This window comes from Erinaceus europaeus, chromosome 5 (genome assembly GCF_950295315.1).
Source record: "Erinaceus europaeus chromosome 5, mEriEur2.1, whole genome shotgun sequence".
In the NCBI taxonomy this organism is placed as follows: Eukaryota; Metazoa; Chordata; class Mammalia; order Eulipotyphla; family Erinaceidae; genus Erinaceus; species Erinaceus europaeus.
In genome coordinates, this window is record NC_080166.1 from 81,563,948 (window position 1) to 81,582,347 (window position 18,400).

The 18,400-nt window shown below is 39.4% G+C and overlaps 1 protein-coding gene across 3 annotated transcripts in view; it reads right to left on the reverse strand.

Moving 5' to 3' along the window:
* The window catches only part of NELL2 (neural EGFL like 2), a 465,627-nt gene that overhangs the window by 99,955 nt on the left and 347,272 nt on the right, over positions 1-18,400 (reverse strand). For all 3 annotated transcript variants that reach the window (XM_060191433.1, XM_016188843.2, XM_060191432.1), the window contains exons 15-16: positions 16,135-16,257; positions 9,471-9,566 (exon numbers count right to left, since the gene is read on the reverse strand). In XM_060191433.1, coding sequence (XP_060047416.1) covers positions 9,471-9,566; positions 16,135-16,257 — 219 coding nt within the window. The remainder of the gene's footprint in view (positions 1-9,470; positions 9,567-16,134; positions 16,258-18,400) is intronic.

Here is an 18,400-nt window from a genome sequence, read left to right on the forward strand (position 1 = left end):
TAACCTCCTCCATCTTCTCAATGAGGTTGAGGCTGTTTATATTGTTGAGTTTGGTGAGTTTTCTTTTCCTTTCTTTCTTTCTCTCTTTCTCTCTTCCTTTGTATTTTGGTTATCAGTCCTCTGATGTATGAGACAAAATATTCCTCCTACTGTATATGTGTCAGAGGAGTCTCTTTGTAATGGTAATGATTCCCTTTACAGCACAAAAACTTTTCAGTTTTATGTAGTCCCATTGTTCCCTTTTTGCCTTTGTTTTCCTGTCCTCAGACACTTATACACACCAGTGTTCATAGTACTACTGCTTGTAATAGCCCAAACTTGGAAACAATTCAGATGCCCAACAAAACATGAATGACTAAGAACGTTGTGGTACAATGGAATATTGCACAGTTGTTTAAAATGAATACCAGTACCAAATGACCTTACTTATGGTGGGGGGGACTTAAGAATTAAGGACAGTCAGGGAAAACATAAGAAAGTGAAGCCTGGATTGAATGTAGCATATAGCAACAGAGCCATGGACTCTGGGGAAGTGGGGAAGAGACATTGGGAAGGAAGAGACACTGGAGACCAAGTGTGCTTCTTTGACGCCAATTGAGGAGAGATGAAAGGCTGTGCCTATGTGTTAAAGACTATATTGAAAAGTATTAAACTTTTTAATTTTTTAATATTTACTTATTTTCCCTTTTATTGCTCTTATTTTTGTTGTTGTAGTAGTTATTATTATTGTTGTTGTTATTAATGTCACCATTGTTGGATAGGACAGAGAGATATGGAAAGAGGAGGGGAGACAGAGAGGGGGAGAGAAAGATAGACACCTGCAGACCTGCTTCACCGCCTGTGAAGAGACTCCCCTGCAGGTGGGGAGCCGGGGGCTCGAACCGGGTTCCTTATACCGGTCCTTGCGCTTCACGCCACACAAACTTTTTTTTTTTTAAAGTTACCTTTGAAGTAAAGTAACACTTATATATGCTTCATTTCATCATTTTAAAACTGCATCTACTTAAGACACAAACACAATGTAAATGACTATGACATAAACTTAGATGTTCTTTGTGTGTGTGTGTGTCTTCACCAGTTTCACACTAGGTCAACTGTTTTTATTTAGCAAGAAAAGGAGAGGAAGAGACAGAGAGGGAAAGACGCCACAGTGCTGGAGCTTCCCCCAGTTCAGAGGGGGTAAGACTGGAACCTGGGCTGTACACATGGCAGAGCAGGTACCTTCCAAGGGAAGTCATCCTTGTTGGCCTTAGATTTATTTTTCATTTGTTTTTGAGGGAGAGTGAGAGGGAGAGACAGAGACAAAGAGAGAGAGAGAGAGAAATGTAGAGTCCAGAGCAGTGCTCAGTATTTATATTCATTTAACTACTCACTAAAAGTAATTAAAACCTCAGCTCAAGCTTTGATGTGTCACTAAGAATCTCATTATTTGGTCCATTATATATGGACCAGAGAAAAAGCCATTTATCACCAAAATGTCTGACAGGGTCTGTTTTTAGCCTTGCCACTTGATTTTAACTTTCCCCTAGTTCTAAGCATGAAAATTTGATTTAATTTGGCAGTTACTTATAGGGGACTGCCACATCTTTTAGAGTTATGCTTTAAATCAGTCCGAAAGATTTACTTTTGGTATAATAAGAGAGCTTTGCATATTAATCAGACCATCAGACGAATGTTTGCTGAGGTTTAACTATTGTGCAGTAAATACAAGCAATGCAGAGATGGAGCTGTTAAACTCAGCATTTCTAATACATTTTATTGAGTTATCCAAGAAATAATCCCCTGCTAAATCCAAACACCTGGTAGACTATTAGGCTGTTTCATTAAAAATGGAGTTATGCTGTACAAATGGGTGATTTTACACTGTGGTTAAAAAAGAAGGCCATGAAAATTAATTTTCCTCAGTTAAACACACACAAATAGCTCACATAGTTGGTAAATAAATTCAATCACTTTGCCATGTTACAGATGATATATAGAGAGACCAAATAATAAATGGGTGGGAGGAGTGGGCAAAGAAGACCTTCTCAACCAGAGTCACAGGGGTTGGTAAATGTCATGCACATTTAGATTGTCTTTTAACACCCTAATAATTCCTTTATTTCATCCTCAGTGACTCCACTGTGAGAGCTCCATAGATAGTACTTTAGTCAGGAATTAATCTATCTAGGCTACCAGGCAACACAGTATCTGACTCCATTAGGCCCATTCCAGACCACTCTGATATTTAGGAAATCGAGATGGGCCAGGCAGTGGCATACCTGGCTGAGCACAGACATTACCATGTGTAAAGACATGGGGTCCAGTCCCTGGTCTCCACCTTGAGGAGGGGAGCTTCACAAGCAGTGGAGCAGTGCTGCAGGTGTCTTTATTGCACCCTCTTTCTCTATCTCCCACTTCCCTCTCAATATCTCTCTGCCTTTATCAAATAAAAAAGTAAATCTAAAACAATTAAAGAAAGAAATCACAACATTTCAATTCTTTCCTTACGTTGATAGAGGAAAATTGCCATAGCTTTTCACCGTTACTGGCAACAGAATTATTTACAGTTGAAGCGATAGGGCCCTTCCCCACTAGGGAAAGAGAGAGAGGCTGGGAGTATGGATCCATCTGTCAACGTCCATGTTCAGTGGGGAAGCAATTACAGAAGCCAGACCTTCCACCTTCTGCATCCCACAATGACCCTGGGTCCATGCTCCCAGAGGGTTAAAGAATAGGAAAGCTATCAGAGGAAGGGATGGGGTACAAAGTTCTGGTGGTGGGAATTGTGTGGAGTTGTACCCCTCTTATTCTATGGTGTAGTCAATATTTCCTTTTTATAAATAAAAAATTAAAAAATATAAGAAAACACAGACTTTATATGACTGGTGTCAGTAGGAAGAGTTCTTGAACATAAAAATGAGACACTGACTTGAGTAATCTCTAATCCAATTGCTTACAGCTCCCCCCACTATATCTAGTACAACATGAATCTCTATTTGCCCCTCAGGGACTCATTATAGAAGCTGATGCTAGTTACCTGGATTATGAGACTAAATAACTCTCATAATAATACCTAAAGCAGGTAGAAGGGCCGCAATGTATATACTTCACATGATTTACTTGAGTTTCTTAGTAGCACCGATTACCTCATGTGTTTATTTTTCTGTTTGCTTTCTCTCTACCTCACAAGATCATGATTCCCATAGATGTGACCTGCTTCCACTTCTGTGTCCTGTTTCAAGGCCAGTATTCAGCATAATCAAGTCCTAACTAAACAATTGCTGCATCAGTGAGTAAATTAACTCATGTGGATCATTTCTTATTTTCAGTTAATTTTTTTTTCTTTCCTCCAGGGTTATTGCTGGGCTCGGTGCCTGCACCATGAATCCACTGCTCCTGGAGGCCATTTTTACCCCTTTTTGTTGCCCTTGTTGTTGTAGCCTCGCTGTGGCTATCGTTATTGCCATCATTGATATCGTTTGTTGTTGGATAGGACAGAGAGAAATGGAGAGAGGAGGGGAAGACAGAGAGGGGGAGAGAAAGATAGACACCTGCCGACCTGCTTCACTGCCTGTGAAGCGACCCTCCTGCAGGTGGGGAGCCGGGGGCATGAACCGGGATCCTTACGCCACATGCGCTTAACCCACTGCGCCACCGCCTGACCCCCTACAGTTAATTTTAAAAGGATCAAACTTTAACACTTTTTTTGGGGGGGTAGTCGGGTAGTAGTGCAGTAGGTAAAGCACAGCGCAAGGACTGGTGTAAGGATCAAGCCCTTGCTTCACAAGCAGTGAAGCAGGTCTGCAGGTGTCTATCTTTCTCTCCCCCTCTCTGTCTTCCCCTCCTCTCTCCATTTCTCTCTGTCCTATACAATAACAACAATAATAACTACAACAATAAAACAACAAGGGCAACAAAAGGGAATAAATAAATAAATATTAAAAAACCTTTCTTTTTCAATTTTTTCATCAGAGCACTGCTCAGCTTTGGTTTATGCTGGTGCAGGGGGCTGAACTTGGGACTTTGGAGCCTTAGGCATGACAGTCTCTTTGCATAACCATTATGGTATCTACCCTCATCCTTATTTAAAACTTCTGTCAAGCAATTGTTAGTGTTGGGAATAAAGGGGTTAAGCTCTAACCTGGATCAATAACTGAGGCAGGTGCTTTAAAGCAAGAAATGATCATTACATTTTTTCAAATTGGAGGCAGATTTGCCTTGCGCCTCAAATAGTTGAGATACTGCCTTGTACCAAGAGTTTGACAAGACAGAAATACACTGTGATCCACTGCCTTAGTGCACCAACATTACATGGTGGCGATAGGCTGAATCTTTTCTCTATTGTGGGATAAGAATGCATACAGCTTTTAGGTTTAAAACATGACCGTTTGAGGGGGCTGAGTTATGGTGCACCTGGTTGAGCTCACATGTTACAATGCAAAGGGACCCAGGTTCGAACCCCTGGTTCCCAACTGCAGGGGGGAAAGCTTTGCAAATGGTGAAGCAGATCTGCAGGTGTCTCTCTGTCTTTCTTCTTTTCTATCTCCTCCTTCCATCTCCATTTCTGACTGTCTCTATCCAGTAAAAAAGTAAAGATAATAAAAGAATTAAAAAAAATATGATCATTTGAAGAAATTGTGTATACTCTTGTGGTTGGCCAGCTCATGGATTCCTTAGATAAAGGCATTGTCTTAAACTATTTATTTATTTATTTATTTTTCAGTGATCACTGGGTTTCACTATTCCAGGCTGACAACTTCTTTTAGTTAGAGACAGAGAAAGTAGAGAGCTTGAGAACTCAAGAAAGTGTAAAATAGACCACAGAACCGAAGCTTTCTGCCATCCAGTCAAGTTTGGGCTTGCACCTGCGTTTTGCAATTGGCAAAGCAGTTCACTATCCAAGTGAGCTATTTCTCTGGCCCAGGCCAACTTCTAGAGATACAGTCAGAGGAAACTTGGAAATGCACTGATAAAAACACCTTGGGCTTGAGAGTAGGAAGGCCTTTGTATTCTGTGTTCACTCTTGACATTAGGACAAAAAATATTCACCCTGAACCCACTAATTTTGTTTGTAAAGGAAAAATGAAGCCTAGCATAGAAGAGACTTGAGAAGAGGAAAGTGATATATTGAAATTACAGAAGGTATAAAACACTGAGAAGTTATATGATTTGTTTGAGGCCACAAGTAAATAGTAGAAGTGGATTTCTGAACTATATCTGTCCTTTTCCAAATCCTTGGCTCACATTGCCAGTTCCTTTGTTTAAGTCTGCTATTGCCTTCTTATAGTCTGAAAGTTTTAGGATGATTAAATACAAAAAAGATAAATATTCCATTAGGCTATTTTTAACTCCTGCTTTAAATTTAACATTACTGAGATTAATCGTTTGCCATTTCAGATTTTCATGATCTCATAATATCATTTCTTTTCTAATGGAAAAGATGCTACATAGGCCAGAGCACTACCATTACTCATACCAGCTTTTCTGGGACAGGCTTTATTTCAAAATCTCACTTTGCTGAAAGGCCCTGAAAAAGACACTATTTCATTATCCCTACTTTGCCAGTACAGAATAGTGTATTTAGGAAACATAGACATCACAGGTAAAGAAGAGAGTTGTGAAAAGCTATGTCCCCAGTTCACCTTAATGGTTACGGATGGAGAAGACCAGAAAATCCTAACAATGGAAAACCACTGCATCGGAGGTGCCCAATTTTGAGTTAGTTAATCCTATGGTCATTCCCAGAAATGTGTTTTATAAACAAGTTAGTGAGTTCTATGGGTGAACTGAATAGACAACCATTGGTGTGGGAATTTCTTATTTAGGCAGTGATTCCCTTGGTAAACAGATTCACATACATATCAGTGATAGCATATATATATATATATATATATATATATATTTATTTATTTATTTTTATTACCACCAGGGTTATTGTTGGGGCTTGGTACCTGTACAACAAATCCACTGCTCCTGTGAGCTAGTTTTTTTTCTTTTTTCTTTTTCTTTTATTTCATAGAACTGAAATAAATTGAGGGGGGAGGGGCAGATAGAGAGGGAAAGAGAGAAAGGGAGAGAGAGAGATGCTGTCCTGCTTCAATGCTTGTGAAGCTTCCCCTTGCATGTGGGGACTTAAGGCTTGAACCTGGGTCCTTGTGCATGGTACCCAGTGTATTCAACCAAGTGTGTTACCACCAGGGTCCCACTATTATTTTCTGTTAGAGTCCTTTAACAACAAATAGTTACTTGAGTTTGAAATATACCATATAATACCACACAGAATTACTTGTAGAAATTGATGCCATCCTGTCCTGATTTTTGCTGCCTTGTATTTACAATCAACTCTCTTACTTTTATAATTAATTTTTATTAGGGAAATTTTATAAGACAATTGTTGCTTCAGGGGTACAATTTCTTATTGTTTTGTTGTCAGTGGAGCATCAGCATTCTAGGCTGATTATTCAGATGACGGAAACAGAGCAGGGATAGACAGCATAATGGTTATGCAAAGAGACTCTCATGCCTGAGGCTCCAAGGTCCCACATTCAATCTCCAGCACCACCATAACTCTATAAACCAGAGTCAAGCATTACTCTGGTAAAATCAGTAAATCAGTGAATAGAAATAAAGACAGAAACACAGAGAGACAGAGTGACAGAGAAAAAGATGCCACAAGACTGGAGCCTCTTTCTTCAGGGTAGTGGGGGTCAGACTCAAACCTGGGTCATACTCATGACTCACCCTCATAAGCAAGCACACTATCCAAGTGAACTACTTTGCTAGCCCTCAGGGGTATAATTTCTTAGCACACCCAATATGTGTTGGCACACCTCATCTGCCACCAAACTGTTACCTCTCATGACTGTGGGGTACAGTATCCCCTTTCCCCCCTCTACCCATCTCCCATTAGTATTTTCCAACCTGCTAATATAGACCAAAAACTGATGAATGTTTCACCCTATCTTCCCGTCGTTTTATTTCTTAAGCCCTCTGTCTGAGTAAGATCATCTGCTATTTGTCCTTCCAGCTTAGTCCACTCAGCACAACCCCCTCTAGTTTTATTCATATTAGAACAAAAGAGAAGGGGAGTCAGGTGGTAGCACAGTGGGTTAAGCTCAGGTGGCACAAAGTGCAAGGACCTGTTTAAGGATTCTGGTTTGAGCCCCTGGCTCCCCACCTGCAGGGGAGTCGCTTCACAGGCACTGAAGCAGGTCTGCAGGTGTCTGTCTTTCTCTTCCCCTCCTCTCTCCATTTCTCTCTATCCTATTTAACAACAACGACATCAATAACAACAACAATAATAACTACAACAACAATTTAAAAAAAAGAGAGCTCTTTTTTTCCTACAACTGAAAAATACTCCACTGAACGTATGTATATACACATACATATATATTCATATCCTCTTTATCCACTCTTCTTTTTATCTTTATTTATTTTTTGGATAGAGACAGCCAGAAATTGAGAGGAAGGGGGGACAGGGAGACAGACAGACATCTGCAGCCCTGCTTCACCACTTGTGAAGCTTTCCCCCTGCAGGTGGAGACTGGGGGCTTGTACCTGGGTCCTTTTGCACTGTAACATGTGTGCTCAACCAGGTGCACCACCACCCAGCCCCTTTATCCACTCTTCAACCATTTTTTTTCAGCATCCTTCTACTTACAGTGAAATTATCTATTCTGTGCAATCTTTACTTCAGAATGGACCAGAACTGCCTCTCATTGTGATCTGTGCTTTTCTTAAACCAGGTGACTCCGCAAAGTGGTATGGAGGCAGGGTGGATACTGCATCTACTGCACTGAGACATATAGAAAGTACCAAGAGCTGACAACCACCAATCACTGGTAACAGCAGCTTTCTCTAAACCAAGACTATCAGACTTTCAGAAGGAACATTCTATCGAAAGTGACTCAACCCAAGGCAACCAAATCTATTAGTAATATGATTTTAATTAGAGTTCAGTACCCAAAACTAGCTTTAGTTGCTCTAAAGTGTGTTTTCCCTGGCATAGTATGCTACCTTGGGTTATACGCTATGTAAAGATATTGCATTTTAAACGCATTTTCCTATAATTTTTGTGACTAGTCATGGGTTACAAGATTGTAAGACTGCAGCATATCATTTAATACCACAGCCCTGAACCAAAAAATTCTGTGTTCCCCACCTTCTAAAAATTTTTTTTTCATTATCTAGTATTAATGTTCACTGCATAGAATAAATTCAGAATGGGGTTGAATGAGGAATGATTAGAGAGTAGAAAGGCTTTAAATATGCTCTAGATAAATAAACAATAAATGATGATAGAATGAGCCAGACAAGAATTTATGAAAATTTCCCAACTGTACATACTCCTGGTGGTATGTTTTAGAAGTAAATCGGACACTGATTTGAGTTCTCTGCTTTAACACAGTCTCGATAGATTCAGGAAGAAAATAGGATCCGTTTCAGCCACCAGGTTCCAGAGGCTAGCAGGATGCCAACCAGACTTCCCTGGACAGACACCCCCACCAATGTGTCCTGGAGCTCTGATTCCCCAGAACCCTGCCCCACTAGGGAAAGAGAGAGACAGGCTGGGAGTATGGATCTATCTGCCAACGCCCATGTTCAGCAGGGAAACAATTACAGAAGCCAGACCTTCCACCTTCTTCACCCCACAATGACCTTGGGTCCATACTCCCAGAGGGCTAGAGAATAGGAAAGCTATCAGGGGAGGGGGTGGGATACAGAGTTCTGGTCGTGGGAATTGTGTGGAGTTATACCTCTCTTACTCTATGGTTTTGTCAGTGTTTTCCTTTTTTAATTATTTTTATTTTTAAATTAAATACCTTTATTGGCCAGTAATGATTTACAAGGCTATTGTTACATGTAGTTTCTTTTATTTATTTATTTATTCTCCCTATTGTTGCCTTTTTTTTTATTGTTGTTGTAGTTATTATTGTTGATGTTATTTATCTTGTCGTTGTTAGATAGGACAGAGAGAAATGAAGAGAGATGGGGAAGAAAGATAAAGATAAAGAAAGAGAAAGACAGACACCTGCAAAACTGCTTCACCACCTGTGAAGCGACTCCCCTGCAGGTGGGGAGCCGGGGGCTCGAACTGGGATCCTTAAGCACGTCCTTGCGCTTTGCAACACGTGCGCTTAACCTGCTGTGCTACTGCCCTACTCCCTAGTGTTTCCTTTTTATAAATAAAAAATAGAAAAGAAAAGAAAATAGGATGCAAATGATTAAAATGAATTGTGAACTCATAAAATCTCAGGCAGGCTCACCTGTCTTTCTGGAAAAGCTCAATATGTCAAACCCTCCTTCACTTTGGGGAGATACCCAGGGAACAGGCATCACTAAAACTGCCCATCTCCTCCCTCCTAGCACTTCCTTATTAGTAGCTCAGAGTTTTGAGTGTCTACTTGAAACTCTGTTTTCCTCATGGGTTACTTTATACATTAGTGTGAAAATCCACTCTCTAGAAGATGAAATGATACTCTTACCTGTTTCACAGCTGGGGCCAGTGAAGCCTTGTGGGCAGGCACACACATTAGCAGCAATACAAGCTCCTCCATTCCTACAGCCATCTCTGCAAAATGCTGAAATAATTCAGGTACATGAGTTCAGCACTTTAGAAGTAAGTATTTCAATGTGTCTTTCTTTTACTTTTAGAGTCGATGATAGCAAAATATAAATATTATTACTGAATATAATTTCATATTCACATAATCTTTCCATAGAGGTAAAACAACTCCACAATTTCTAAGACAAATATACTTTCCAGTGTTAAAGCTACATTTTGCCTATAAAATATTGACCTTTCCTTGAATAAAAGCAATCACCTTACACACAATTTGTTGCATTAGAATTAGAACTTTGTTTCACTTAGTCAAGTCAGTTTGCCGTCTATTTTGGCAGCTATGAAAGATAGTTTTCTTAAGAACCAAAACATCACCCAGAGAATAAGATTTGGAACTAGGAAGTGACTGAACCATGTGAAGCTATATAGCTGCATGTTACTGGTCAAAGTGCTGAAATATTAGAATAAAGACTCATTATTTAAAAAAATTCTACATAGGATTTTGAGGACAAGATCCAAACACTAACTGAGGTATTAGTAGTCACAGGGGTGAGGAAAGAGTTTGAAAGTAATATCATCAGAAATGGGGATACAATAAATGAGACTCTAAAAGAAAACACTAACTCTCTGGAGGTAATCAGAGATCTGAAAGCTGAAAAGGCTGAGCTAAGAGCTCAACTAGCTGAACAAGCAAATACAGTAATGGAACAGGGTAACAAAATAGCTGAGCTACAGAAAACAACAGAGGTGAGAGAGAATAGAATAAGTGTGGCAGAAAGCAGAATGAGCAAGATTGAGGATGAGTTAGAGAAAACTAAGAAAGAAGTAAGAGATCTCAAAAAGAGATTCAGAGATATTGAAAACAACAGAGACATATGGGATGACTTCAACAGAAGAAATATACGCATTATCAGCTGCCAGAAGAAGAAAGAGGGAGGGGAAGAAAGCATTCTATAGGATATAATAGCTGAGAACTTCCCCCCACTCTAGAAAACATAAAAGACATAAAGGTTCAAGAAACCTAGAGGGTCCTAAAAAGAATTAACCCAGACTTAAAGACACCATCATATTTAGAATGAAAAGGAATAAGGATAAATAAAGGATCTCAAGCCCTGCAAGAGAAAAACAAAGAGTACCTACAAAGGAAGACCCATAAGATTAGAAGCAGATTTCTCCACACAAACACTAACGGCCAGAAGAGAATGGCAAGATATATTGAGTTCTCAATGAGAAAGGCTTTCAATCTAGACTACTGTATCCTGCTAGACTGCCATTCAAACTAGATGGAGGCATGAAAACCTTCTCAGACAAGCAACAGCTGAAGTAATCAACTATCACCAACCCTGCCCTACAAGAAGCTCTAAAAGGTCTCTTATAAACAGTTACATCTTCATAAACATGCCACATATCAGAACACTCTAAAAGTTTATAATAATGGCATTAAAATATATTCATTCCATAATATCAATAAATAATGGACTGAATTCACCTATTTAAAAGCATAGAGTAGGTAGATGGATCAGAGAACACAACCCAAACATATGTTGTCAGCAGGAATCTCATTTAACTCAACAAGACAAACACAGACTCAAAATGAAAAGATGAAAAATTATCATACAACCCAATGGACCACAAAAAGGGACAGGAACAGTTATTCTCAATCTGACACAATAGATCTTAAAACAAACAAAAAAATTAAAAAGATAGGGATGGACATTACTTAACGCTCAGAGGATCAGTCAATCAAGAGGACTTAATGATTATTAACATCTATGCACCCAATGAGAGGCCATCTAAATACATCAAACATCTACAGCAGCACAGTAATAGTAGGGGAGTTGAGCACCCTTTGGATGTTTGACCAGAAACTATCAAATAATTAGAGAAAAATATTGGCAGAACTCTTTTCCATCTAAAATTTTAAGGGCTCCTTCAATGAAACAAATCGAATTACCCCCATCCCCCAAATTTGAACAATAAACACAAAACAGAACTTGGACCGGGTCTGGTGTACTGCACCATAGTAAAGGACTCTGGAGTGTGTGTGTGTGTTGGGTTGCAGGTCTTGGAACATGATGGCAGAGGAGGACTTAGAGGGGCATTGAACTGTTACTTGGAAAACTGAGAAATGTGAACAGGGCCATATGGCATAATGGTTATGCAAAGAGACTCTTATTCCTGAAGCTCCAATGTCTCAGGTTCATGGTGAATTCATCTTCTTTAACCTATTTTGGATGTAGTTCAAAGATATCATGTTAAGTGTGATAAGTCAGAAAGAGAAGGATGGATATGGGATGATCTCACTCATAGGTAGAAATTAAAAAAAACGAGATCATAAGGGAAAACTTTAAGCAGAACTTGGACAGGAGCTAGTCTGTTGCACCAAAGTAAAAGATTCTGGGTTGGGAGGGTTCCAGTCCTGAAACATGATGACAGAAGAGAACCTAGTAGGGGCTGTATTGCTATGTGGAAATGCTATGCATGTACAAACTATTGTATTTTACTGTTGACTGTAAACCATTAATCACCCATTAAAGAAATTTAAAAAATAATCTAAGTAAGTCCAGGTGATGTGTCATCCAATAGGAAGAAGATTTAGCCATTCAAGCTGTCAGAGGGTGAGGAAATAAGATGGTTGAGGTTGAACTCCCTGAGAAATATCTGTCTCCACTTTAGCTAATTTTTTTGGCCCTGGAAATTTCAGGGAGATATTTCCTCACTCTGTGAGATCTGACCAGCTTATACCAGGCACTGTAGCAAAGCCTTTTCTCTAGTTTTCCAAAAAATTGTGTTTTCTCTAATGAGTTAGGATGTAATTTTTCAAATCAATGAAGTGTAGAAAATTGAGATTCTGAATTAAAGACATTAAATTAAATTAAAGATTCTGAATTAAAGAAAAGTATCCAAAGTGGCCATTTTACTTTTTATGGTTTGTTTTCAGTTTAGTCAAAAAATAACACTGGATCACCAAGGACTTGCAAATAGATTGAGAATTCAAACCTCACATATAATGTAGGATACATACACCACACTTTCATCTATTTCTTAGGATTATTTATTAGGTTGGAGTCTATTGATAAAATGTGGGACTCAGTAATTTAGATTCTAAATTCAAAATACTTGTTTCTTAGTTTATGTCATCCCCAACAGGAACACACAACAACTTGTGATTTTTTATTCAGGCAACTTGTAGTCTGGATTTCCAGTGAAAATCTGTAGAACCTCCAACTTTTTCTGTCATAACAAAGAATTAGGGGCCAGATGGTGGCATACGTGGTTGAGTGCATATGCTACAGTGCACGGGGACCCAGGTTCAAGCCCCTGGTCTCCACCTGCAGGGGGAAAGCTTTGCTAGTGGTGAAACAGGACTGTGGGTATCTCTTTCCCTCTCTATCTCCCTCTACCCTCTCAAGTTCTGGTTGTTTCTATCCAACGAATAAAGATGATAAAAATTAAAACAAAGAATTAACTCCATCTGAAAAGTGCGTATTAAAACTATACTGAAATTCCACTTATACCTGTGAGATTGCCTACATCAACAAAACAGGAAATGACAGGTGTCATCAACGTTGTGGAGAAAAAGGAGCTCTGCTACTCTGCTTGTGGGAATGCAAACTGATGCATCTCATTTGAAAGACTGTATGGAGAGTCATTAATCAAATAAAAATGGAGTTATTTTATGATCCAGCAATGCCACTCTTAGGTATTTATCCAAAGGACAAGCAAACACTAATTCAATGAACATATATACCTCAATGTTCATTGCTGTATTGTGAATAAGAATTCACAATAGCCAAAAAGTGGAAGCATCCTAAATGTCCATTGACAGATGACTGGTCAAAGAAGTTCTGGTATAGCTACCCCATGGAATACTGCCTGCAATCAAAATAGATGATATTGTCTTTTGGGACAACATGGAAGGAACTGGAGGTAGTTATATTTAGTGAAATAAAAAGATGGCAGAAAACTACCAGACAGTTTCACTCATATGTGGAATCTAGAAAACGGGTACACATGAACTCGCAAAAAACAAACAAACAAAAACCCAGAAACTCGGGACCAGGTGGCGGTGCACCTGGTTGACCGCACATGTGACAATGAGCAAGGACCCAGTTTCAAGCCCCCAGTCCCCACCTGCAGGGGGAAAACTTTGCAAGTGGTGAATCAAGGCTGCCGGTGTCTCTCTATTACCCACTTCCCTCTAGATTTCTGGCTGTCTCTATACAATGAATAAAATAAAGATAATAAAAAAAATAAAAAAAAACAGAAATAAGCAATATGTTTCCAAGACTTTTTGAAGTGGATGGCTGAGAACATAGAACTTTGACGGTGTGTACAATGTTGTACTATACCTTGTAATTTAAAACTCTTGTAAACCACTATTAATCACAAATAAAAAACAAAAATAATAATTAAGGACATCTCATGATTTAAAAGTTTCTCTGTGTTGTATACTTTATTTTCATATTAACTAGCTATCAAATCATGCAGCAATAATTATGAGACATTGAAAGGCATCAGATAAAAACTTAAAGACAGTGTTCCAGTACTTGTGGATACATAAGCTTTCAGCATACTATTAACTTCAAAAGCCTAGCTTTTGTGAGAATTTGCCTAGTTCCTCTACAAAAATATTTCTGGGGCTTGGGCCTTCTTCGCAATATTCAAGAACTCCAGAGACTTTTGCACACCAGAATAATCTGTGGGTTCCATCCATATCTGCAACTAGTATCTAATTCATGTTCACTGATATTTCATCATTGAATGCCCCTAGTGATTTCCTGTCTCTCACAACCAGGGTGCCAACAGAAGTTGATTCTAATGTATTCCAGGATGATGGCCATTGTGAATTTGGGGGATAAGCAAACCTGAAATTTATAATGCTTAAACTAGACAAACCACAAAAATTGCTATGATATATTAAGTAATATGGGCTGTATTCTCCCCTATGAAAATTGGCAGAGTGTCCAAAAAAAGAATCCATTTCCCTGTGAAGTAGGAGGGAATCTCATCTGGTGAGGGCAAAGAAACTAGTAGGGAAAGAACAAATTAGTGGATGGTGATGGACTGCAGAGGGAAATCTGAGTTCAACAGGGCATTTAAAAGAAGCATGAATGGTCCTGGCAAGTCAGCTGAAATGGGACATAAGTATGTCCCACTAATAAGTACTCACCTGCTCAAGACAGAGAACAGAAAAAAAGCAACTCAGACTGAATCAAAGCACAAGTTTTTCACAGTGGCTGAGGACAGTAACACAAATGGGTAGATACTGCTGCTCAAAATTGGGCAGAAGAAATAGTTCATTCTATAGGGTGTATGCCTTGCCGTGTGTGGTCCAGGTTTGAACCCTGAAATCACATGGGCAATATTATATCATTTGAAGGAAGGTTTGATACTATGGGCTCTCTCTCTCTGAATGAAAAAGTGACCTAGTATAGCCACAGGCCCTTTGGAATATAACAAAAATATGCCTACTAGCTATCTACAGAACGGAGATACCCCCCCACCACCAGCAACTCTTCATCTGCACTACTCCAGCCTTTAGGTTCATGATTAGTCAACAACTTGTCTGGCTTTATATATTAACTCTCTTTTCAGTCACCAGTTTCCAGATGCTAGCATGATGCCAACCAGACTTCCTTGTACAGACGACCCTACCAATGTGTCCTTGAGTCCCGATTCCCTAGAACCTTGCCCCACTAGGGAAAGAGAGAGACAGGCTGGGAGTATGGATCAACCTGCCAATGCCCATGTTCAGCAGGGAAGCAATTATAGAAGCCAGACCTTCCACCTTCTGCATTCCACCTTGGGTCCATACTCCCAGAGGGTTAAAGAGTAGGAAAGCTATCAGGGAAGGGGAAGGGATACAGAGTTCTGGTGGTGGGAATTGTGCAGAGTTGTACCCCTCTTATCCTATGGTTTTGTCAGTGTTTCCGTTTTATAAATTAAAAAAGAATGACCTATAGTGGTATAATTGCACACACATGAGACCCTGGTTCCACATGCAAAAGAAAGAAAGGGGGAAAAAGGAGAAAGAAATAAATGAAGAAAGAAATAGAGAGAGAGAAAGAGAGAGAGAGAAGTAGGAAAGGAAGGGAGAGAGAAGGAAGGAAAGGGAGAATGAAGGAAGGAAAGAAAAGGGGAGAAATATGCCTTATTTGATGCCAAAGAAAATGTATGACATTGGTAGGAGACTGACAAAATAGATGACATGGAAGAGTCCAAGATGCTGCAAGAACTAGAAGTGCTAGAAACTTGTGACTCCATGACAAAAATGTGGATGCTTTAAGATTCTGAAGACAGAGCAGTTCTGTATGGAAATTCCCAGGGTGTGATCACAGAGGAAACCTGTTAAGAGAGGAGCAGAGGTGAACAGCACCGTGGCTGTGATCACGAGGCATGAAGTCAGAGCAGCTGGCTGTTTTGGACACTTAGGCACTGAAGGATGGTGAGACTGGAGAGGAACTCTGCAGGGCATGCTCTAATATTCTTAGTGACTGTGGGATGTGGTCAATAGTTAGATCACAGTACTGAGAAGGCATCAAGGGAAACAGAGATGGACTGCTGGCACTCAAGCCTTCTTTTACCTTTGCACGTGGTTCCATTCCCTGTGTAGCCAGGCTTGCAAACACAGTTGTGTCCTCCGACGGTGTTGAAGCATAAGGCATTTTCATCACAGTTGTGCTGATTTGTGACACATTCATCGTGTTCTGCAATGAAGAACACAATTCCATTACTGGAAGTCAGGTTTTTAAAGACCTATTTTATTTTTTTCTTTTAAATGTTTTTTTTTTTAATATTTTATTTTACTTATTTATTCCCTTTTGTTGCCCTTGTTGTTTTATTGTTGTAGTTATTATTGTTGTTGTCGTCATTATTGGATAGGACAGAGAGAAATGGAGAGAGGAGGGGAAGACAGAGAGGAGGAGAGAAAGACAGACACCTGCAGACCTGCTTCACCGCCTGTGAAGCGACTCCCCTGCAGGTGGGGAGCCGGGGTTCGAACCAGGATCCTTATGCCGGTCCTTGTGCTTTGCGCCACCTGAGCTTAACCCGCTGCGCTACAGCCCGACTCCCTAAAGACCTATTTTAAAGTCAGGTTCTTAAAGACCATTTTTATTAGCACCTGCATCTTGGATACTTTGTGGTATTTCTTGTACACACAGATAAACAGGAAGATTAAAGATTAAGTAAGAGTTCCTAGTTTACACTATTATATGTTGCTCTTGAAGTACTTACATAGTTTACACATCCACGTACCTGAATGCAAAATGATTTGGACAAAATGTTTGCCATAGTGGGAAAGAAATGAATGACTGGCATGGAGAATAAGTCTCAGAAGTAGATTCAAGTGCCAATTGTATATGGACTCTGGGGTTAATATTCAGAGTTATTTTCATTAAGCAAAACTGCCACCTAACTTTATTGTATCACATGAATGGTGAATGGAAAGAGCATGAAATTTCATTGCTCCATGAATCCTGACCGTGTAGGATAAGGGAGATGAAACTACAAGTGAAATGCCATTAACTTGTGCATCCATACTTGCAGCCATAAAGACAAACTGTGAACTGGGAGGCAGCATAGTGGTGAAATCTATAGTTCCTGAGCTTGATCCCTGGCAACACAGGTGCCAGAGTAATACTCTGGGTCCCTCTCTTCCTCCTCTCTCTCTAATCAAAAATTTATAAAATAGATACACATATAAATTTCTGGGGAGTATTTGACAACCTTTAGAGCATCACACTTCTACCAAGTAAGACAGGCATGCCTTAATATTATGTGCAAATACAAACTTTAAAATATACAGTCAATATGATGTCTCCTTTAACTATATAGAACTTGACCTTCTGGGAAGTAATGAATCCGCTGACTCTCCCAACATGCCCATGAGTGGGAGAACTAATGTCATTCTGACTATTTTAAAAATGAATTGGTGGTGACTCAGAGTGTTTAAGTAAGCTCCCTATGTTTCCAGGATATTAGCAACTCAAGAATTCTAGCAAAAGTGTGAATATAAGGAACAGATAGAGTATGGAAAAAAACAAATCTAAGATCAACATCCAGATGAGTAGGAAATAAAATGTAAATGTGGAAATGCATACAGTTAGCTCAGCCAGCTAAAATCTTACAGTGACACTACTTATTTGGTCTCTTACACAAATAATATTCAGGCTTAGAAGCAAATGCATATTTTAGTTGGCTGATGTTCATCGAGCCACTGGTTCCTTATGATGAAAATCATCCAATTAATGAAAAAGAAATCTACTTTTCACTTTAGAACTATTTGCATTTGAATAAAAATTCCTACCATATATAAAAATATCATAGATTACTATTGTATATGTTTATGTAATATATAAGGGATATCTTCATATCTAAACTATATACACAGAAACTACATAGATAACTATATGACAAAATTCATTCCAGTTATCTTTCAGAGGAAAGTGACTTCAGCACTAAGGTTTTTGTGACTGGGTAACTTTTTCTTCAAATTTCTTGCTGAATTCTCTCCCCCCCACCCACCCTGACTGTACAAATTCCTACCCTGGTAGCTTTTATACATTTATGAATATTGATGACCACTTAGAAAGTAGCTGAATTACACACAGGTCTTCTAATTGGGGTTACCCTTTAGACCACCATAAGATTTCAAAGGGACAGGCGTGGGCAGCCCACTGCCTTTGGGTTCAGCTGCCTGGAGCTCTGAAGCTTGCACCTGCTGCCAATTTCCTACCCACAGTGCAATTCAAAGTGCTACAGTTAATCTATAAATCTCTGTATGGACAGCTGTAGGCCCTTTAAAGACAGCTGCTGATTGATTTGATGCTGTTTTCATCCTTGCCTTGG